This window comes from Odocoileus virginianus, chromosome 14, assembly GCF_023699985.2.
Source record: "Odocoileus virginianus isolate 20LAN1187 ecotype Illinois chromosome 14, Ovbor_1.2, whole genome shotgun sequence".
Classification (NCBI taxonomy): Eukaryota; Metazoa; Chordata; class Mammalia; order Artiodactyla; family Cervidae; genus Odocoileus; species Odocoileus virginianus.
In genome coordinates, this window is record NC_069687.1 from 40656604 (window position 1) to 40678564 (window position 21961).

Consider the following 21961-nt stretch of genomic DNA (forward strand, 5'->3'; position numbering starts at 1 on the left):
CATTTCAAGATGTGCAGAAATTTAAGAGCAGTAGGAACCAAATAAAATAGACCATCTGCAGAAAAGAGATGGGTATTTTCAGGTGCTGGAGTGAAGCAGCTATCTGTGCTAAATTTTAGAAATTCCTATCTACATCTACTTTTTAAGGTCTAGCTCAAATACCACCTCTTCCATGAAGCTCCTAATAAAAATCAACCTCTCTTCCTGGTATTCCTACAGCTCAGTACAGAGCTTCCATTTAAATTCAGTTTATTCATTGTGTCTGACTCATGAGGCCATGTGTTAACCCTTAAAGGGCAGAACTCCTATTGTTGTTTGTTTTTGTTTTTTATTAACTGCCCTGAATGCCCTGAATCAGCTTGCATGGTATATGATACACAGCTGCTTTTCAGTAAATTTTTAATGAACAAAAAGGGAGGGGGGGTGCACAAAAAGGAAAATGTTTTGGAATATGTATGGTATTTATTTTAGGTCAGAGTTTGAAATATATCTTAAAAAGATAGCTATAAGAGAAGCTTATGAAATAAGAACTGTAGAATGGCTATTTTGAGAAATAAGCGATACATTGCACCATGATTTTGCAAAAAAAATACACAGTGTTTGAATGGGAACATAGCAAGGAGACAGCTTATTTATGAAGTTAGATGACAGGACATTCAGTCATGGCTCAGTGACATAAGCTGTGTGACATCAAACTGATATGATCTGAGTGCTTTGCTTCATCCCCAGTCTGTAATAAATCCAATTTCTCTGTCTCTAACCCAGATCTCTTTCCAAGATTGAAATTGCCACATCACTCCTCTACTTAAAAGTCTTTGATAGCTGCTTACTGCTTATAAGATGAAATCCAGTCTCCTTTACAAAGGGAACCAACTGACTCCTCGATGCTTTGTTCTTTTCTTCAACACCACTGTGTTGAAAGAGGGAGAGATGCCCGGCTGCCTGGCCCATCATTTTCCACTGGCCGCTGTTTCACACCTGGGATGTTACGCTGTGCAACCTGACCTGTATGCTGGGATTTCCGCACTCCATGCTCTTCTTCTTTCCTTTCTTCATTACACTTGGATCCTCTCTTTCATTCTTTTCCCTATTGCCTATCTCTTCAATGTTGCCTGTCTAATTCCCACTCCTCTTTTAAATCTTAGTGTATATCTTCTCTCCTCCCAGAAACTTCTCTTCATGCCTTGTGCTGGTCCTTGTTACTGTATAATACCCTGGATGTGTTTCTATGATCGGATTGTTCTTTTTTATGTATTGTCTCCTTCATTACTCCCCTGTATGCCTCTTGAGATTGGGGACTACATAGCTCACTAGCATAGTGCTTGGCAGATAAGTAGGAATGAATGAAATGCCAATTTTATAACTGCTTGCTGAATATTTCCCTCCCCTCCAAAGTCGACTAATACCTTAAAATCATATGTACAAAGTGGAGCCTATTATTGCTAAATCCCCTAGCTGCTTTCACAACTTCCTCCATCTCTGCAATCACTTCATACATCAAGGAGACTTGGAACCTGAGATGTAGCTTTCAGTTGTTTTTCCTTGCTTGCTAGTCATCAGTTCCCAAGTACATCTTTTCATAGTTTTCTTCTGTAAAGACATTTGTTTTCATGCGTATCATAACCTCCTTGCAGTACAGCAGAAGATTCCTAGTTATTTTCCATGCTTCTGCTTTCTTAATTGCTCCTAACCTGTTTTTTATACTGCCAGATGTTAAAAAGCATTGCCATTATTACACTAGTGGCACCTATTCAGTGTACAGAAAGTGAAATCAAAAACAAGTTGAAAAAGAGACAGTCACCCATCATATTCCCCCCTTAGAGGTAACAACGGTTAATACGATCATACTATTTATACCACATTATTTTTCCAAAAGGAGAGTTTGATTATTCCTTGCTCATGAAGGCTAATAGTTATTTTTTTTTTAATGGCATTCTGCAACATGGTACCCATCTGACTTGACTTCAATTATCCATATAAACCACTCATTGAATAAAATTATTTTCCAAGCCATTCCTTGAAAACACTTGGAATTGTTTTTCCCATTTACTGTGCCTTTGCTCAGTCAGTACCAGTGCTTGGCCTTCTCACCAGTTCAGCCTTTAGTCAATCTTTCCAGGCTTAACTATATGGTCTTTTCCATGGGGCCTTTTCCGGCGTCCCAGTCAGACAGGATATCTGTCTTTACTGTGAGTTCTGCTTGCCCTTTCTTTGTTCGCCCAGGTTGCCTTGTCCTCAGGTTAATCGTATGACTCTATTATCTCCCCTAGTAAAATGCAAATTCTATGTTTGGGCATCTCATGTCTTGTGCAGGAACACTTAATACATATGGAATGAAAGCAATGACAGAAGACTGAATGTTCTAACTTAATCAAGAGATTTCTACATGGGCTGTAAAGTAGACAGTGCACCTAGAGCATCAGATTTCTTACAGGAACTTTGAAGACGTGCTGAATGTCATTCAGTTCACAGTGAATTTCTCCTCTCTGCAGCTAATGAAAAGCAGTACTACCATTTCTGGATTCCAGATTTAGGAAATCAGGAAACACATGTATGTGTACCAATCTTAAAACTGTCCCAAAGCTACTATGGGCTTCCCAGGTGGCGCTAGTGGTAAAGAATCCTGCCAATGCAGCGAGAGACCCAGGTTTGATCTCTGGGTCAGGAAGATCACCTGGAGAAGGAAATGGCAACCCATTCCGGTATTCTTGCCTGGAAAATCCCATGGACAGAGGAACCTGGCTGGCTATGGTCCACGGAGTCGCCAAGAGTTGCCCACACTTGAGCGACCAACACTTTCACACTTTTTATACTACTAATAGCATAAGTAATTTTTGTCTTCTCGCAGATAATTTCATATTTCCTTCTTCAGAAACCCCCACTCAAGTGTATCACTTCCCTGTTGATATCACTCTTGCTCTATTTCTTTTTAAAATTTTGTTGCTTTCTAGACGTAAGTAAATGTCCGTGTTATATTAACAACTTAGTGTTTGTCTACAATACTAATAACTGCAAAATTGTCTATATGCTATATTATAGTAAATGCTCTAATGCCACTAGTAATATCTAAGCCCTGCTGGTTGACTAATTCAAATGGTAGTTGGATTTTCCTTTATTTTTAATATGCTTCATAGTTTCACACCCAAATGCCTTTGATCAGTTTTATCCTTCAGCCCTCAACTGTTGTACTTCCGTGAGGGCTTCACAGACAATGGAAAATTAAGCATTTTTCTTGATACTTTCAGCTCAGTCTCTCATTCTTGCTCTCTGTTCTTTTCTCCCCTATGCTCTTTCTCTAAATTATTATAGTTTATTTAAAGAATGTGAGTCTCACCTCCTCTCCATAACGTCAAAGGCTTTTTGAGTGTCAGTGAATGTGTATTTGGGTACAGAAAACCCTTCCATCTGAATGGAAAATAGAGTGATGGGAGAGTGATGGGGCATGACTGGAGAGGAAGTCTATGTTTGGATTATGAAGGACCCTAGTGTGAATGCCAGTGACATTGGATTTTTGTCTTACAAGTGAAGCGAAGGCCATTTGCATCACTCTAGCAGGGCAGAGAATAATCTTGCAGGAGGGATGGTGGCAATAAGTGTAGAGCTAGAAAGACTAGTTATGATGTTTAGTACAATAGTCTAGATCAGTGTTTCTCACTACAAAAAGAAATGTATTTGACATTGTGACCAGGGAAAGAACAATCTTACTTTGATTGGTACTTACTGTCCGTCTCTATTCTAATTTCATTGAAAAATGCTATCCTGCACAACCTAAGTTAATTTCAGACCCTGCTAACTATATACAACCTGCAACTTGAAAATCACTCATTTAGATGAATAATGTGTGTGTGTGTGCACTTAGTCATGTCCTACTCCCTGGCCCCATGGACTGTAGCCCGCCGGGCTCCTCTGTCCATGGAACTTACCAGGCCCAGAATACTGGAGTGGGTTGCCATTTTCTACCCCGGAGGATCTTCCCAACCCAGGGATCAAACGTAAGTCTCTTGCATCTCCTGCATTGCCAATCAAATTCTTTACCACTAGATTTGTTTACCATTGAAGGCCCTAATGAAGTTGATGGCATCAGATTGAGAGAAGTTGCAAGTGAGAATAAGTAGGAAACTGGAAGTGAGATAGCTGGATGATTTATTGGGTTTGGGCACATGGAATAACCAAGAATAACTGGTTTTCCTGTTATTCCTGATAGATGATAGTACTGTCAAGTTTAAAGATTGGCAGAATAGAAAAGAGCAGTCAGTTTTGAATTAAGAAATTAAATTCAATTTTAAATACACCACCTCTGATTTCTGTAGGAAATGTATAGTCAGGGCAAGATGTAAGAATTGGACATACAGTTTTAGGAATCAGCACGTGGCTGATAGTAACAACAGTGGGGGAGACTAAAGTGAATTTTCATATCATAAAAAGAAAGAACACTGAGGAGTGAATTGTGAATAAAACCAGCATTGAAATGGGAGGTTGGGGGGGGAGTGCAGTGAAGGAAACTGAGAATTAATATTCAAAGGGCCAACTAAGGAGGGAAGAGATGATACAGCTTCACGAAAAGAGCCATCAACTGTATCCTATGCTGCAGACATAGTGGATATAGTTTTCTGGTTGCTGTGGGCAATCGTTGTCAGCATTTTTCAGGATAATAGTTGGACCTGAAGAATAATTGCAGTGGATTAAGGAGAAAATGGAAATTATGATGTATTACAAACAAATTTTCATCAAGATCCACTTTAAATTGAAAAGAAGAGAGATGTAGGCTGAGATATCTATTAAGATGAGAGCATTTTACTCAACATTGTGTCCAAAGCACAGAGGACACAGTAGGTGTGTTGACTATACCCGAAGTGCCATAGAGATAGGACAGACATAATCTCCTATGAGGAAATTTAGGCTGGAGTTACACGGTGGACTGGTACCTGAAACTGGAAAGTCATCAAGAACAAAACAATTCTAGGACCTGCCATTCTTCCCACTTCTCTCAAAGCACTATGGTTTTCTTTGTGTCTGCTGTATACTCTTTTTGTCAATCTCTTTTAAAAGTTTTCCATAATCCGTATCCTAAAGGAGCTAGCTCAGTTGGTTTGGAAAAACATCATTATCTCCTTTGGGCCAAGCCTGCAAGCCAGGTTGCTTCCCCAGCCTTGCTCAGAATTATGGATGGCTCAACCTACTTTTGATCCAGTGAGTGGCCAGAATTTACCCAAAAACAAGGCTAACATATTTGACTTGTCCAATAAAATATATTTCTACACATTTTGCTACAAAACACCTGATTAGATCTGGATCATTCTAAAGTGTTTTGCTTTACACATTCTCTAGTTTGTAACAGGAGCTTCTCAGGTTGCCCTACTGGTAAAGAACCCACCTGCCAATGCAGGAGACATAAAGAGTTGCAGGTTCAAGCGCTGGGTCAGGAAAATCCCCTGGAGGAAGGCGTGGCAACCCACTCCAGTATTCTTGCTTGGAGAATCCCATGGACAGGGGAGCCTAGTGGGCTATGATCCATAGTGTCATAAAGAGTCGGACATGACTGAAAATTGTTTGAGCTCATGAGAAAACATTTACAACTGGGCTTTGTACCATATACCCTATTCTTTTTTCACAATAACGTTTCACCACTGAATGCCTTATGTACACGTATGTGTATGTATGTATTTGCACAGTGAGAGTTAACCAAGTAGGGAACCATGGGCCATTTCTTAAGGAGTTTAAAAAAGAAAGTGTCAATCACTCAGTCGTGTCTGACTCTTTGCAACGCCATGGACTGTAGCCCACCAGGCTCCTCTGTCCACGGGGATTCTCCAGGCAAGAACACTGGAGTGCGTAGCCGTTTCCTTCAGGGGATCTTCCGAACCCAGAGGTCAAACCTGGGTCTCCTGCATTAAAGGCAGATTCTTTACCATCTAAGCTACCAAGGAAGACCCCTTAGGAGTTTAAGCTGGATACAAATGCAGTTATCACTAGGTTTTTAAGCAGTTGGTTATATAAAGACCTAACTTCTCATTGTAATATGTTATTTATTTCGCTTTTCTGTATTGTACCAATTCAGGAGAATTTTAAGTATGGTGAGAAAAAGTGCACACATCAATATCTGAGACACTGTGCTTACACCCCTAGTTATCTATTTTGAAGTAATTACCACTTCTCTAAAGCTTCTGTCTCGAAGTCATTTTTATGAAGTAAAATTAATTCATTACTTATTCTACTCTGAATATTATCATGGAAGTTTAAAAATTCATTCTTGGGAAATTCTTATTGCCCAAGTAAGTTTATTTGAGGAAATGAATTATCATCTAAAATGTAATTATTTCTTTCTAAAGGACTTAGTAATCGCTGTCTTTTAATGTTGTATTTTCACTTCTGTTGCTTAGCTAAACTTAGCAGACTTGCTTTCTTATGTGTAGTACCAGCATAAATAAGAATAGGGTTTTAGTTGTACTAAATACAGTAACCAGTGATAAGAAAAAAAAATACAGCACCGATTACAACAGAATAGTAATTAAAAGGCAAGAATCCTGCAGGAGCAATGGTGGAAGGCGAGGTGATTTTTCTGAGAGTGTTACTGATCAGAAAATAAAGAAACAATTGACGTAGGAGTGGAGCAAAGAAGTCAAGAAGCCAAGGAACATAAAACTGAAGTCAGTATGTTCTTTCTCAGCAGGCTTCATATAACAACTGCTGTGGGAAATGTTTGTAGGGCCAAAGACACTGGGGTGCTCCCTGCATTCAAGCAGTGCTTTATGGGGGGTTAAAATTTAAAATGAAGGGGCAAATCAGGGCATGATGAGAAATAATCCTGTGTTTAGTCATGTGACCTTTTCTGCATTTAGTAATGTGATCGTGTTATTAAATATAACTGAGAATTGTCTTTCTCTTGATTCCTTTGGACTGTACTTTAGGTATCAGATAGCATTTCTAAGCTGTCTTAAATGCTCTGAAAATGTTTTTGAATGTTTCATCGTTTTGAATGTTCTATGTTTTTGTGTTTTAGCTATGAAGATGGCCAAGTGGGAGACGCAAATATTAACACCCAAGAAGGAGGCATTCACAAAGAGATCCTACGAGTAATTGGTAATCAAACTGCTACTGGTTAAAGGACCACCATTTAATTAACATGATTTGAAAGCCTTCCTCGGGTTCAAAGCTGGATTTTGAACTGAAGAAGATGATAAAATAATTTATTGTTATTATAAACAAAATGAACCCTTTGAATACTGATTTTTTTCTTAGTATTTCTAAGTATATCATTAAATACCTAAAATGGTATATAATTTACCAATTGTAGGGTTATGGAATCTAGTAATAAAATTACAACAGCACTTAAACTGAAGTTTGGGTTCCTCACACAATAAACAGATTGAAAAAACAGTTCTGTGCTGATATTTTTATATTAAACTCTCTAATTGGAAATTTAATATTATATACCGACATCTTAGGGTACCAAAAGAGAATTGAAAGCATTTTATAATGGCGTCTAAATCTATAAGAGACTTTGCAATAAGTATAATGTTTGCACATTCTGATGTGCTATATAATTAGCAGTATGAAAGTTCGAATGTTTTGGGGAGGGATGTTTCCTAATCTGTTATTTTTCCTTATATAAAAACAATTAGGTCTTTAGATGCAGCGCTTTGCCTAAAAGTATGTAATATACATATCTATAGATTCATGCATAAAATGTCTGATTGTGCATATATGTGTGTATGTACACATATATGTATTTTAACAACAAAGATGGCATAGCTCTACAGTTCTGTTCTCATTCAATGGAAAGAAAATAATATTCAGTAAGAAAATGATGTTCTCTCTGGACATAAACCAAGATATGAGCCAAATTCATCACCATTCATTCACTGAAAATATTTGCAAACAAATTTTCTATTTGTTTAAAGAATTTTCCCTTCAGTTGAACTCTTTATAATGTTATAATGTTGTAATCTGGGGTATGTAGACACCCCTGGTGGACTAAATCTGTATTCGAATGATCATATGTTTAAAAGAAAGACCTTGAATTTAAACAAACAGTATATATATATTTTTATTTCCTACAATGGAATATTTTTTACATTTATTTATACCACACCAGCCTTTTTGTATTTTTTCATTTAAGACCTGTGCTTAGTTTGTTTTTCATATTGAGAAAGAAGACAAACTTTGAAATTTCTTTTATATTAAAAGAATATGAATACGTTTACAGAGAACAGTAACACCAGCTCTCAGCATTCTCTTTTCAAGTCATGTGCTCATCAAAATCATTTCTGTTTCTTTGGATTCTAAGTTCTTATTCATTACAAGTTTTAATTGACAGTGTTTATTTTCCTGCATGATGTTTTTGGAATAAGGCCATTCATGAGAGCAGTTTAATTAGCAAGTCTGCCACTCTATTCAAACCCTGAATCAAGGCTCATATCTGACTATCTAAAAAGAAAAAAATTTTAAATGTACACTCATTTGTAAGTGTAATATTATAAATTCTGTGCTTATTTCCTTTGGTATAAAAGGTGAGAACAAAGGTCATCCACATTGTTAAGGGTTGCCATCTAGGAAGCATTTCTTAATCATTTGTTTTCTTATATTGTAAATAATTGATGTGCCACTTATTTCTGCAAAAATAGACTTGAAGTGGTTGGGATATTCATCATTGTGATAGGATCCACTTAAAATATTGATCTGTTTTGACTTGTGCCTCTGAACTCAAGGCCAGACTGAAGGATAATATTGGTATGGCAGGGCACAGATAAAGTATCTTATTCAGTCTTCTGTGATCGGATATTTGAAGACTTTACATGGGACCAGAGGACTACTTGCTTCTTTCTGCCGTGACTCCCATAGTCTCCCAAGTCCCTTTATGGTGTTTTAAAAAGTAACAGAAGTAACAAAATTACTTTTTCAAAATAATTTTGTGAGACATTCATATATATGACATAAATATAAGGCTGTAATAGCAGGATTTGGAAATTGAAATCCTGAAACTGCATGTTTGGCCACTGGGACCACTGAGGCACCTCCAAAAACTCTCTGTAGTACCTCCAAGCATAATTTAAAACCCACCAATCCCGTAAGGGTTTATTTAACTGTTGAGTGATCAGTAAGGAGTAGTAGTAGTGTTAGAAGCTCAACTGGAAAGGGAGCTTGGAGGACTCAAGAGAGACTATTTAAAGAAGATAAAACTTCATAATACAAACTTCTGCTACCAACTTAAGCATGAAAATAGATTCGGCTAACAGAGCAAGGGAAGTAATTGATAGCTTTAATGCCCACTAAATTATTACAGATAATAGACATCTTTGATGATGATGTCTTCTAATGATAATCAGTTGAATGCTTTTGCAAGGCAGACTGACAGATTTTAATTTTTTTTTGAAAAATTGCCAGAGCCTTTTTAAGCCAGTATTCTAAAATCCAGTCTTTTAATTGGACTTTTGATGTTGGGAATACTATAGTATACTAATGCTTATCTTTATTTCTACAGAATCCAATTTTAATACCCATTAGTAGATGAATATCGTGCTTTCAAAATCGAAGCAGGTCCTTTAAATTTAGAAGTTTCAGCATTATTATCATGCCTTGATTCAGTCACTTCTTTTAAGATATTATCTTTTGACTTATTTGATGATTCCAAACATGTGATATTGTGTTGTTCTTCTATAATCATTTGAAGTCTGTTCACTGATGCTTTGTAATAGTTACATTATTGATATAGCCATTACTGCTTAATATTAACTCACCGAGCAAAAGCAATCATTTATTTTCATTCTTAAAGTAGGGGAAGAAGAGCCTTAATTTATTAGTTCTACTTTTTTTCCTGCATTACTGATTTGTAAACATTTCACCATGAATAATTTGTCCTCTGTCATTGTCCACTGTATTTAAGAAAAGAGAAAAAAAGATCAAACATTAGAGAAGAGAAAAACAGTAATAATATACTTATAGCCTAGTGCTATAAAATACATTATGGTGAGGTATTTTGATGCCTTAAATTGTATTCTGTTACAATTATTTTTATTTTGTTGCTCAACAAATTTCAGTCAAATATTGGATTTGAAGGTGGTTTTTCAATTTAAAATTGAAATGTAAGAGTGTCACCTCCTTAAATTCATTCTCAAATACTATGTGATACAAGAAACTTAGGCAAGCTATTTTAATGCTATAATATTTCTCATTGAAAAATTTAAGAGTTTAGAAAATAAATCTCTCAATTATTCTCCCCTTAGCTAAAAGAAAGGAAACTTTTAATATGTAAGTCTGTGAATCTTTATTATCACTGAAAGAATTTTAGCAGTACTTTATACTGTAATACCTTAATTTGCCTTAGGGCATGGGGTTTTAGAAATTTCTAAGGAAGACTTCATCATCCTTGTTAAAGTTTGAATAACTTCATCAGATAGTGATTTAGTATGTAATGAAGGGACATTCAACCTTGGACTGTCTGCCATCTAAATATATGGATTTCATGGTGGCACTTGAAGCACATTTTAAGAATATTATGATATTCTATTGTCCTGCTGAATTCTTCATTATAATACTACCTCAAGACGAATGATAGAATGTCTGTTAAAATAAATTGGGTTTCCAGTATGAGGATCAAATAAAATTTTACAAATAGACGTGATCAAATAATTAAACAGTCAAGACCATGCTGGATCTTTGTTGTCAATTACCTCTTGACAGTAGGGTAATATGGATATTTCAGTCACCAGTGATGAATAACATAGTTATCACCCAAAGAGTTATGTGAAGGGGTTTCAATCTGCAAAATTTAAAGATAATTAGTTCCCTTTAAGACTGGTTTTCTACATGGTCAATTTTATGTCCATTCACCTGAAGCTGCAAAAAATTGCCCACTCTTAACAGTTAAAGGATTAAAATACCCAACTGCTATACCAGAATGGCAGACTGAATATTCAAGTATTCTAGCATTGAATGCCTACTAAATTTTTGTCAGATTATAAATTTGATGTATATTACTACCCAGTAAATTTTTCTTGGGAATTTTGTATACACTCTGATATATTAGGATAAGTTTTTGTAGTTCAAAGGAATTTCAAATAGTTTTTAGACAAAACATATCCATGAGTGTGAAAAAGCTGTGTTGAAGAATAGATTGCATTACACATTTACCAGCAAGTCAGTAAAAAATAGTGCTTATTTACATAGTCAGCATAATTTAATGTCCTGAAAATAATTTCTTCAATTGCCCAATATTTAATGTATCATTTGAGATTTTAAAAAATACAGCCACTCCTTTATGTAAACATTAAGACATGTCTATGTTTCTTTAACTCTACAGCCTTCTTTACAATAAATTTATTGACTTTTGTGCACAAAATAGTATTGCAACCTGCTATTTAGCCTTTGGTGCCTTAGAGTTACTATAAATATTTAACAATATGTACATAATGTAAATACTGCCAAAAGATCACTAAGGCCAAATATTTTCTCTATTCACTTTTTACTGCACTTGCTTTCTATTGCTACTTAAGCCTCTTTTATCCAGCTTTGTAATAGTTCTAACATTGTAGCCAATGTAAATGTTTACTTTCAATAAATCTGAATTTGTTCAACAAGTATGGTATATGTGGGCACTATTTTGAAAACTCGGTTAGGCCTTAGATATTCCTCATGATGAATCTTGCTTCTGGGGACTAGATATTTGAAGTTAACAAACTCTAAAAATGATGCTGCCCTTTTTACTTAAAAATACTTTAAAAATAAGAGCACATAAAAGAAACACTCTTCTTGCCAATATTCCCCCAACTATTAATAGTTGCGGTAGATTTATTTGGTCATGTGAATACCATTTTAATTTCAAGTTCCATCAAGAAATACAGAATTCAAACAAAATATTTTTGTACATTTTATATTTATATATGCTCTGTTTATAAACCCACTGGCATGGTATCAACTGGAGCATCTCAAATGAACTGTCCCAACTTCTCTAAGCATTCTGACTTGATTACTAATTGGAAATGGATTGTTAAAGCACCGCTTTTTATAAAATGCATTTCATTAACTGAATAAGATATTAGTCCATAAATAAATACTGTTCTCTAAACACTTTAGTAGTAAATATTTGTGAAGAGCTAAGTTTATATTTTCATAATAAATATTTTACTTATGTTACCTTTATAGCTGTGAAATGACAGATAACAGATTTCTGTTTTCTAGGTTTGATTTCAGTAACTCTAGAAATATTTGTTAAGAGTTTGGGTATGTATCTTGATGGTCAGTATAAGGAATAGAGAGTATTAGATTTTGTGTTGACCTCATAGAGCTTTCAATCTATTTGGAAAATGAAAACATATACTTCTGGAAATAATTCAAAGTCAATGATGCTGAATGGGAAAGACCAACAGTACAGGCAACAACCGAGGAGATGGCTTGGGAGATCTGTGGGCATTAGGACAATTAATCGTCTGTCCCCTATCTGAGGACAAAGTCTTTAAAACAAAGATAGAAGGAAAGCTGGTATAAGACAGAACAAAGGCTTCCAGATGAAAGACTTAAGTGAAGCTACACAAGCTCCTGAATACTTTTATATTTGTTGAAATAAAAACTGCAATCCAAATGGCATTTTTATCCATTAATCCTTTGTTAATAGGACACTTAATCCTTAAATTAGTGTTGATGAGTAGTATACTACTAATTTCCATTTACTTATTCACCACTTTTTCATAATCTTTCCACAACAAAGTTACAATGATTTGCTTGTATATCTGCTTTTGCTTTGTTGTAGATAATACATATATTAAAAAGCACTTAACTGTGTTTAGTTTTGGATTGCTCAACCAAATTTTTAATGATTATCTTTTTGACTTCATGGCTCAGTCTTACTGACTGCTGAAGCTGTCATTCCCTCTAACAGAGAATGACATTTCTCCTCATAGGAATGTAGCTGGCAAGAGTGTTGTTCTGCATTCCAAGTTAACTAAGTAAAAGTTATACAGGCCACTTTTTTTGAAAGCCAGTGTTGAGAATTCGCTGAATAGTTGGCCTCTATCTCTGTTCCCAACTTCCAGGTCCCTTTTTAAAATTATTTCAAATAGTAGTCATTTGTAACTTGTATCTAAAAAGCCTGAAATTTTCAAAGATACCAAATATATATACATAGTTTTAAAATCATGTATTCTGGAGTTTCAGATAAGAGTAATTTTTAGTTAGATAAGATTTGCTTTATGTAGATCTTGATAGTTTAGAAAGCACTTATCTCATTTTCTCATCAACATAACTGTAGAATGTGTTAGCAGATATGTTTATCTTGTGTAGATGAGAACTTAAACACCTTGCCAAAGGGATCCCTAAACTCCAAACCTAGGGTAAGTGTTTCTTAATCTCATCTTTGTCCTCCTCCTAATAAATTATGTTCATTACTATTGAGATCCTCACTTGGCAAAATGGATAGCAAGTGTAAGAATAACAGCAGACTCCCAGGAAGAGTTAATAAAGACTTAAGTCTGGTTGCTTTGAAGAGTTCTGTCAAGGAGTTGTTCAATACAATAGCACAGGCTGGGTGGTGTGGTTTTATTCTGGAGAATCTGGAAGGAAAGAAACCTGCACTTGACCGCCATGGAAAAATCGCTGTCAGCCCTTGGATGGGTGACCTCATGAAAGCGGAGATTTGGAAGCATGCTGGCAGCGGTATTCAGAAGGATTTCAGAGGAGACAGAAAGCAAGAAACATTGAAAGTCAGTTTTAGTAATCCTGACAGGTACAAAAGCTTGTAGATAAGGAAGTGAGAAAAAGAATGGGTAGAAGAAATGAAGAGGATTTAGGAAAAAGCAATAAATTAGGAAGCAAGCAGCTAAATGTCTATGTTAGAGATCACGATATAAATTGAGGACAATTTTCCCCTCAACTTTGTACTGGAGACCAATTAAAATTCTCCTAGTCTTTTTAGTGTTCAGGAAAGAGAGGACCATCTGAAGACAATGGCCTCTCAATGTTCTCTCCACAAAGAAGCCTGAAAACACACATTTAGCCAAGTGAAGGGGAAGTGTAGGGGAGGGATGTTCTCAGCCATAAAGGGACATGTTTACAAACACACTTCACCTCCTCCTGTCAAAGCAGGCTTGCTAAACACAGATCTGTAAGAGAAAGGTGGCAGGAGCTTGGTTAAGTTTTCTCTGTTATGATGTGACTTATCATTTCCCAGGAAATGGCAACCTACTGCAGTATTATTGCCTCACAGACAGAGGAGCCTGGTAGGCTACAGTTCATGGGGTCGCAAAGAGTTGTACACAACTCAGCCACTAAGTGCAAGTCCATCAAATTGTCTAGTTGTGTGTGTGTGTGTGTGTGTGTGTGTGTGTGTGTGGGCATTGTAGCAGGGGCAACACTGAAGACTCATCACTCAGGACGGTGGCCTCTTACTCTTCACACTCTGCTTGGGAGACACTGTCCGCCATGAATGGCTCCAGTTCCCACTTGTTGTCTGATGACTTCTAAACAGCTCTTGTTCCTGCCTCTTCCCTGAGTTCAAATTCATAAGATCAAATACTGCCAGACAAACACCTCTTCCTTGGTGCTCCTAGGATACCTCAGATAAACTCTAACCAGTATCCCCACCCCTCACCATTCTCTCCTCTTGTACTCTCCAAAAACCAGTCAACACCATCCACCTGTTGACTCAAACCAGGAGGCAAGTTGTCCACTATTCCCTCCTGTCAATCAGTCCCCACCAATCAACAGCCAGATCATTTTAATTCCCCTTTGTGATTGTCTTGAGTGCGTTCAATTTTCTTGGTCTCTTCTATGGCTTCTCTTGTTAACTTTTATGTGAGTTATGTCAGTATCTTCCTGTGATTCTCCTTGATTGAATCTGAAACCCTCTCCCTGGAATAGACATTGAGCTAGCAAATATGAGCACAGCCTATGACTGTTAATATTCTGAGTGTTAGACATGTATGTTAGTAAAGAGACACTGCCTCAAGCCTCACATGCCCAGATGCAGGAATTAACTAAGGGTTAACTCAGTTCACAACAGACTCTCCTACATTTGGTCCCTACTAAATAGGCTATTAGATACATGTGCTTAAATTTTATTTTTTTATTTTTATTTTTTCCATTTATTTTTATTAGTTGGAGGCTAATTACTTTACATCATTGCAGTGGTTTTTGTCATACATTGAAATGAATTAGCCATGAATTTACATGTATTCCCCATCCCGGTCCCCCCTCCCACCTCCCTCTCCACCCAATCCCTCTGGGTCTTCCCAATGCACCAGGCCTGAGCACTTGTCTCATGCACCCAACCTGGGCTGGTGATCTGTTTCACCCTAAATAATATACATGTTTCGATGCTGTTCTCTTGAATCATCCCACCCTCGCCTTCTCCCAGAGTCCACAAGTCTGTTCTATACATCTGAGTCTCTTTTTCTGTTTTGCATATAGGGTTATCATTACCATCTTTCTAAATTCCATATATATGTGTTAGTATACTGTAATGTTTAAATTTTATTGAAGTATAGTTGATTTATAATGTGTTAATTTCTGCTATACATCAAAGTTATCCAATTACACACACACATATATATATATATTCTTTTTCATATTTTTTCCATTACAGTTTATTACATGATATTGAGTATAGTAGGCTTCCCAGGTGGCACAGTGGTAAAGAACCCACCTGCCAGTGCAGGAGACACAGGATATGCGGGTTTGATCTCCGGGTGGAGAAGATCCTCTGGAGAAGGGAATGGCAACCCATGCCAATTTTCTTGCCTGGATAATTCTATGGACAGAGGAGCCTGGTGGACTACAGTCCATGAGGCTGCGAAGAGTCAGACATGACTGAGCACACAGACACACATGCTTACTACATTCTGTACCATTAATATAGTTGCCTGTGCTATTCAGGAGAACCTTATCTGTTACTATCACAACTGCCTTGACACCCTTACATTATGCTAAAGCGAATGTGATCTTCCTAAAATGCAAATCTGAGTTTAAAAACCCTTGTCATTTAAAGAAATAAAAACTTCTGGCCCCTGTGTCCCTCTTCCCTCTCCAGCCCATTGTTCAGCACTGTCCCTGGTGGTGAACACCACCTGAGTGATTTGCAGTCCAGAGGATAGCCCAAAGCTACTCACCTCCTGTCACAGGCTTTTTCTGCCTGCCTAAGACAACCTGACCCCCTGTCTCCAATTTTCACTCCTTGGCCCTCAATCTGTTTTCACTTCTTTCAGAACCTCCCCTTGTACTCCCAGTCTGGACCAGATGTTTCTTCTAAATATTCTCAGTGTCTGACCATCACTCAGTTGTCTCACTCAGCATACAGTGAAAGGGTATATTGATTTGTTTGCTTCTTTCTCCTGGTCACCCCTCCTCTATGCCACCAGGCACAGATTATTTTCAGTACCTAGTAAGTCTTTGGCACTTAGTAGGCACACAAAAAAGTAAATTATAAATGTCTGTCTGATGAAAATGGTCTTCAAGCAACGTGATGTTAAGGTCAAAAAATACGTACACAAATTGTTTCCAATACCGGGTTAAGTGTTTGTCACTTAATAAGCACACAAAAAAAGTAAATTATAAATGTCTATCTGATGAAGGTGGGGCTTCCCAGGTGGTGCTAGCAGTAAAGAGGAGACATGAGATTCGGGTTCGGTCCCCAGGTCAGGAAGATGCCCTGGAGAAGGGCATGGCAACCCACTCCAGTATTCCTGCCATAGCCAGAGGAACCTGCCGGGCTACAGTCCATAGGGTTGCAAAGAGACACAGCTGAAGCAACTTGGCACACACACAGACACACACACACACACATCTGATGAAGGTGGGCTTCCAATAAAGTGACACTAAAGCCAAAAATATGTCTTATAATTGGCACATAATATTCATAAATGTATACAACTACCCAGCGGAGGGACTATAACAAACCAAAGCTAACATCATCATCACCCTGGGCTCCAGCTCCATCACCTGCCAGAAAACGGAGGAATCCCTAGATGTGGGCTTCCCTGCTGGCTCAGATGGTTAACAATCTGCCTGCAATGCAGAAGACCCGAGTTTGATTCCTGGGTTGGGAAGATCTGCTGGAGAAGGAAATGGATACCCACTCCAGCATTCCTGCCTGGAGAATTCCATGGACAGAGGAGCCTAATGAGCTACAGTCCATGGGGTCGCAAAGACTTGGACACAACTGAGCGATTAACACTTTTGAGATATGGGTAACATTTTCTCTGTCACTCTTGAGTTATGAATTTTCATCTTCCCATTATTCATCTTAACTTTGGAGCAAGCAATACTTGGATTGAAAGGTCATTTTGAGGGCCAGAATGAAACATAAAACTGTATACCTGCAAAGTTATAATTTAATGTCAGTGATTTGCATAACCAAAGGATCATTGCTTTGCTAAATAATTACCTTAAATAATGAGCTTCCTTAGCATATTTAAGAGTTCATTTACAGGTCATTAACTACTTGGCATACAAGGAATAGAGATGCTTTAGGCTAAAGTACTAATATTCATTACCAACCAATAAAAATAAATTATTGATAGAATTAAGTACATCTATAATTATGAGTCAGTGAGAAAGTAAAGTTCTTTTCAGAAGAATTGCATTTTTCCTACATGGTATAAATTGCAACAAACTTGAATTTTATTACACATTCTTATTACTCTGTGACATCTAACTTAATTTTTGCAGCTGTGTAATTGGGAACATTTCTATTCTTTTATGTTTCCTGGTTAACTTCTGGGATACATATTCTTAATAGTTGTAGGCTTACAGCATAGTCAATATTCTAGTTCTAATGTGCAGCAGCCATAGAACAGTGTAGCTTTCTGCTATTTATTATTTGGAATCTTTTTCCTTGCATTTCTGCCTATTGAAAATCTACCCATAATTCAAGGCTAAGCTCGTATACCCTGAAATACATGAATACTTTCTGGATCACCCAGCCATAAAGCATGTCTCCCTACTCCAAAGACCTGCAGTACTTTGTTGTTTTGGAGAACTGACTTATAGTGATCACTGTTTCTGGGTGTTTTTGTATAAAAATTGCATTCCTAAACATGATACTCCACCTACTATCATCTTTCTTTGTTAATGTTTTGCTAATGTGCTTAATTTCATAAACTTTACCTTTTAAGCTTTCAGTGTTTAATTTTTTAAAACCTTGTAATTAAATACTATTTAAATTTTCATTAATATTATTGAAAAAAAGTGAAAAGGAGTGAGTTCAACCCGTTTTGACTGAAGGTGACCACAGTCTCTCCATTTCTTTCATACCTTATCCACTTCTGCTACCCAATCAGGGTGTTTTGAGGGAAGTAACAGGGTAGAGTCATCGTTTACTACCATAAATAGTCTAATAATTATTGTCATATATAATATAACAATTTAATGAATAAGGGATCCACCACTTTCTTTCCATCCTTTTTATGGGAGTTTCCTTAATTTATCGAAAGTGAAAAGGATTGTTCATGCATTAAACATAAGGCAATATATTAAGCTGCATAGAGACATTCAAAAAGCATCACACAAGTGCATGATTCACTTTTTAGTATACAAAAGTTCTAAAAAGTATGTGTAATCAAACATGAATTTTCTTAAACATACTGATTTTGTTTCATGATGTTATCTGATTGACATCTGTTTACAGGGATTGGGAATGCTATTTCAGCTTGGATAATTCTACGGATGAGGGTTTGGAAGCAGGCACCAGCATATTTCCCATCAGAATAGCAGCTCTGAGGGCTCACTGACCACCTTGCTTCTGTTCAAGACTACCTTCAGTTTCAAACTCAGTTGAAAACCATCTTTATTCCCCATTACATTAAATCGGTCTCCAAAAACTGTCAAATTTCCTTCCAAAATACTCCTCTGAACTGCTACAGTACTTGTCAACCCTAATGCTTTCATTTATCTCTTCAAAACACTTTTTTTTTTTTTTAAGTCCGTGGTATGTACCAGACTCTGTGACAGGTCTCTAGATGCTCATCTTTCATCTTCAAGAAGTGGTTTCTGTCTACAATCTGCAGTCTTTAAGAGAGTGCATATAGAAGTAGTTACAATCTGGGATGCTGCATGATGTGGTTACATGGAAGGAAACTTCTCACTGGGCCTTGAAGACATCTTTGTCAGGGTACTTCCCTGCTTAAAGATCCTGTGGTTTCTCAATATTTTGCAGGCCGCACATCCTCACACAGCATCAGCCCTCTATGAAGAAACCAAACAGTTCCCATCTTTATTTATATACCGCAAAATTTACGTCTTTGATTACACTGTCTCTCTTTGTTCCAAATCATTCTACCCATTCCTACTGTCAGATCAATTGGCCTTAATTCTCCTTTCTTAAAATTCTCAGAGGAAATCCTATCTCTTCAGATGCAATCTCTTTCTTCTGTACAATTTCACATCCATTAACTTGAACATTTCTTGTGGGTTCCATCATACCCTGCTACAAGTAACAGCACCGGACTTGCCTCATTTCTTCCACTAGAATGGAACTGCCTCCAAATAAAAAACTGTTTATATTTATTTTTGGTATCCTCCACCACCCTGAGCAAGTGAGCAGCAAATATTTTTGAATAAACTAGAAATATGATGCACAAATATTGCAGGCAAAACAGACACTTCCTTCAGTGATTTCTGCCATTCTACCCATGGGGCTTCCCAGGTAGTTCAGTGGTAAAGAATCTACCTGCCAACACGGGACACTGAGACACAGGTTTGATCCCTGGGTCAGGAAGATCCCCCACAGGAGGAAATGACAACCCACTCCAGTATTTCTGCTTGGAAAATCTCATGGGCTGAGAGGAGCCCGGTGGGCTGCAGCCCACAGAGTCATAAAGAGTTGGACACAACTGAGCAACTCAGAACCCACTCCATGGGTACCAAACTATAAACTAAGGGAAAATAATACATCTAAACCTCGTTTTGCAAATTCACTATAATAAGATGGTGACAGTTGGCAAATAGCAACTGGAAATTCCTTCTGGGAAAAAGGAAAAGAATTGAACCTCAAATTGGGATCCTGATTGTTTGCTGTTCCCTAAGTTGTTTTGAAAATGCCGTTGCCATGATATGTTTTTCTTATAATCTGGTTCTCACAACTAATAGGGGGGCTTCCCTGGTGGCTCAGATGGTAAAGAATCTGCCTGCAATGCGGGAGATCTGGGTTCAGTTCCTGAGTTAGGAAGATCCCCTGGAGGAGGGCATGGCAAGCCACTCCAGCATTCTTGCCTGGAGAATCCCCATGGACAGAGGTGCCTGGCGGGCTGCGGTCCATGGGGTCACAAAGCGTCAGACACAACTGAGCGACTAAGCACACACACAATAGTAGAGTGAGAATTTCAGCAGCACCATCCAGAGGGTAGGAGGGGCTTGAGGGACTGGCAGCCAGTGGGGTGGCCAGGGAAAGAGTGAGGGTGGGGAAAGGCACCAGGGGAGGTCCCCAAAGCACCAAAGGCATTTCCTGGGCTCACATCACAGCCTCGCCAGGCTTGAAAGGATGAGTGTGGCTGCGGGCTACAGAAATGCAGAGTATGAAAATGAAAGGCAGAGTAAACCGTGAAGACTCTTTCCTTTATAGCTGTGTAGACTCCAGTTTGCATGTTGGTGCCCTTCCTCCTTAGCCATAAACTTCCTGTTTTAACCTCGGTATGAAATTCCCAGGATACTCCCAAGCACACAAGATGTCGCCTTTGACACATTAGATGAAGTTACTTCACTCTATTCACAGAACTACTTGTTTTTCCGTAGGGAAAAAAAAAAAAAAGAGGGCTGAGAAGGGGTTCTTAATAAGCTAAAGTCCTTTTACACAATTGGGAAAGATCTCAGAAAGCCTTGGAAGATTAACCAAGTGTTGTGTTTTGTTTTGTTTTCAATTGAAATGTGGTGCGGAGGTAAGTGTAACACCTTTCATTCGTTTCACAGCCAATAGGGGAAAGGAGCCCAGGTCAAAAAAGACAGAGAAAGTAAGAAAGCAAGGAGGTCTTGGACATAATCTTGGTTCTGAAACCAAGAAGAATCAGTTCAGTTCAGTCACATAGTCGTGTCTGACTCTTTGCGACCTGGTAGACCCCATGGACCAGGAAGAATAAGAAGAGTAAACTGTTTCTCAGCCCTCTAGCTAAAAGACTCATATCAATCCTGGCTCTGTCCCACACATTTGTTATGCTACATTTTATAAACAAGATTCAACTTTGGTTTAAATGTTTGGTAACTTGCTTGGTTTTTTTCTGTAGCTCTGCTGCTATTATCTCTTTCAGGTTGTCTAGCTACTCAAGTCAAACAATACATGTTTCTATTCATCTGCTGTTTTTCATATTATTTATCCACGAAAATAAACATTTTCCTCAGTGTGACTGAAACTGCACTTTTACCCACATTTCATCTCCACAACCACACTTCAAATCATACCTGTTGACATATTTTCAAAAACTTCAGTCTGGAAGGTGAGAGGTGAAAGGTTGGCCCATGGGATTGTGATATGGTTGACAAGCTGTCATCCTCTTAGGATCTGCAGACAAAAGGGAGCAACGTGAGCATAGTGTAGGAATCCAGGTAACCGTGATGTTCTATGTAACCACCAACAGACCTCACAACAGAGAGATCAAAGTGAAAAGGTTTAAAGACAGTGGCAGGCACTGACATTTGATAAAGATGGCCAAGGCAAGAAGTTAAATATTAAGTCCAATCTATAAGATATCAACTTCTCTTCACAACAGAACTATCTCGTGTGTTCAATTTGCCAAAGAAAACCTGTAATTCATTTATTAGCTCCCTGTTTTCTCAGAAAGTGCAAAATGGGGTCCTGGGCAAAGTATGCACTGGATACTCTTGTGAATTAAATTGTTTCTTTCCTGGAATTTCTAGGTCCTGCATAATTTGACTTCTCCTACCAATTCAGCCATATCTCCCTTATCTCCCTTATTCCTACTTCCCAACACCCCAAATTTAGCCATTATTTTTGTTCTCATGTCCCTCCAGCCCACCACAAGCCTGT

General features: G+C 37.6%; 1 protein-coding gene across 2 annotated transcripts in view; it reads left to right on the plus strand.

Annotated features, from left to right (window-relative positions):
• The window catches only part of PARP8 (poly(ADP-ribose) polymerase family member 8), a 196797-nt gene extending 185221 nt beyond the window's left edge, over window positions 1–11576 (plus strand). For both annotated transcript variants that reach the window (XM_070476665.1, XM_070476664.1), the window contains exon 27: window positions 7001–11576. In XM_070476665.1, coding sequence (XP_070332766.1) covers window positions 7001–7103 — 103 coding nt within the window. In that variant the 3' untranslated portion in view covers window positions 7104–11576. The remainder of the gene's footprint in view (window positions 1–7000) is intronic.
• Window positions 11577–21961: the final 10385 nt, after the last annotated feature.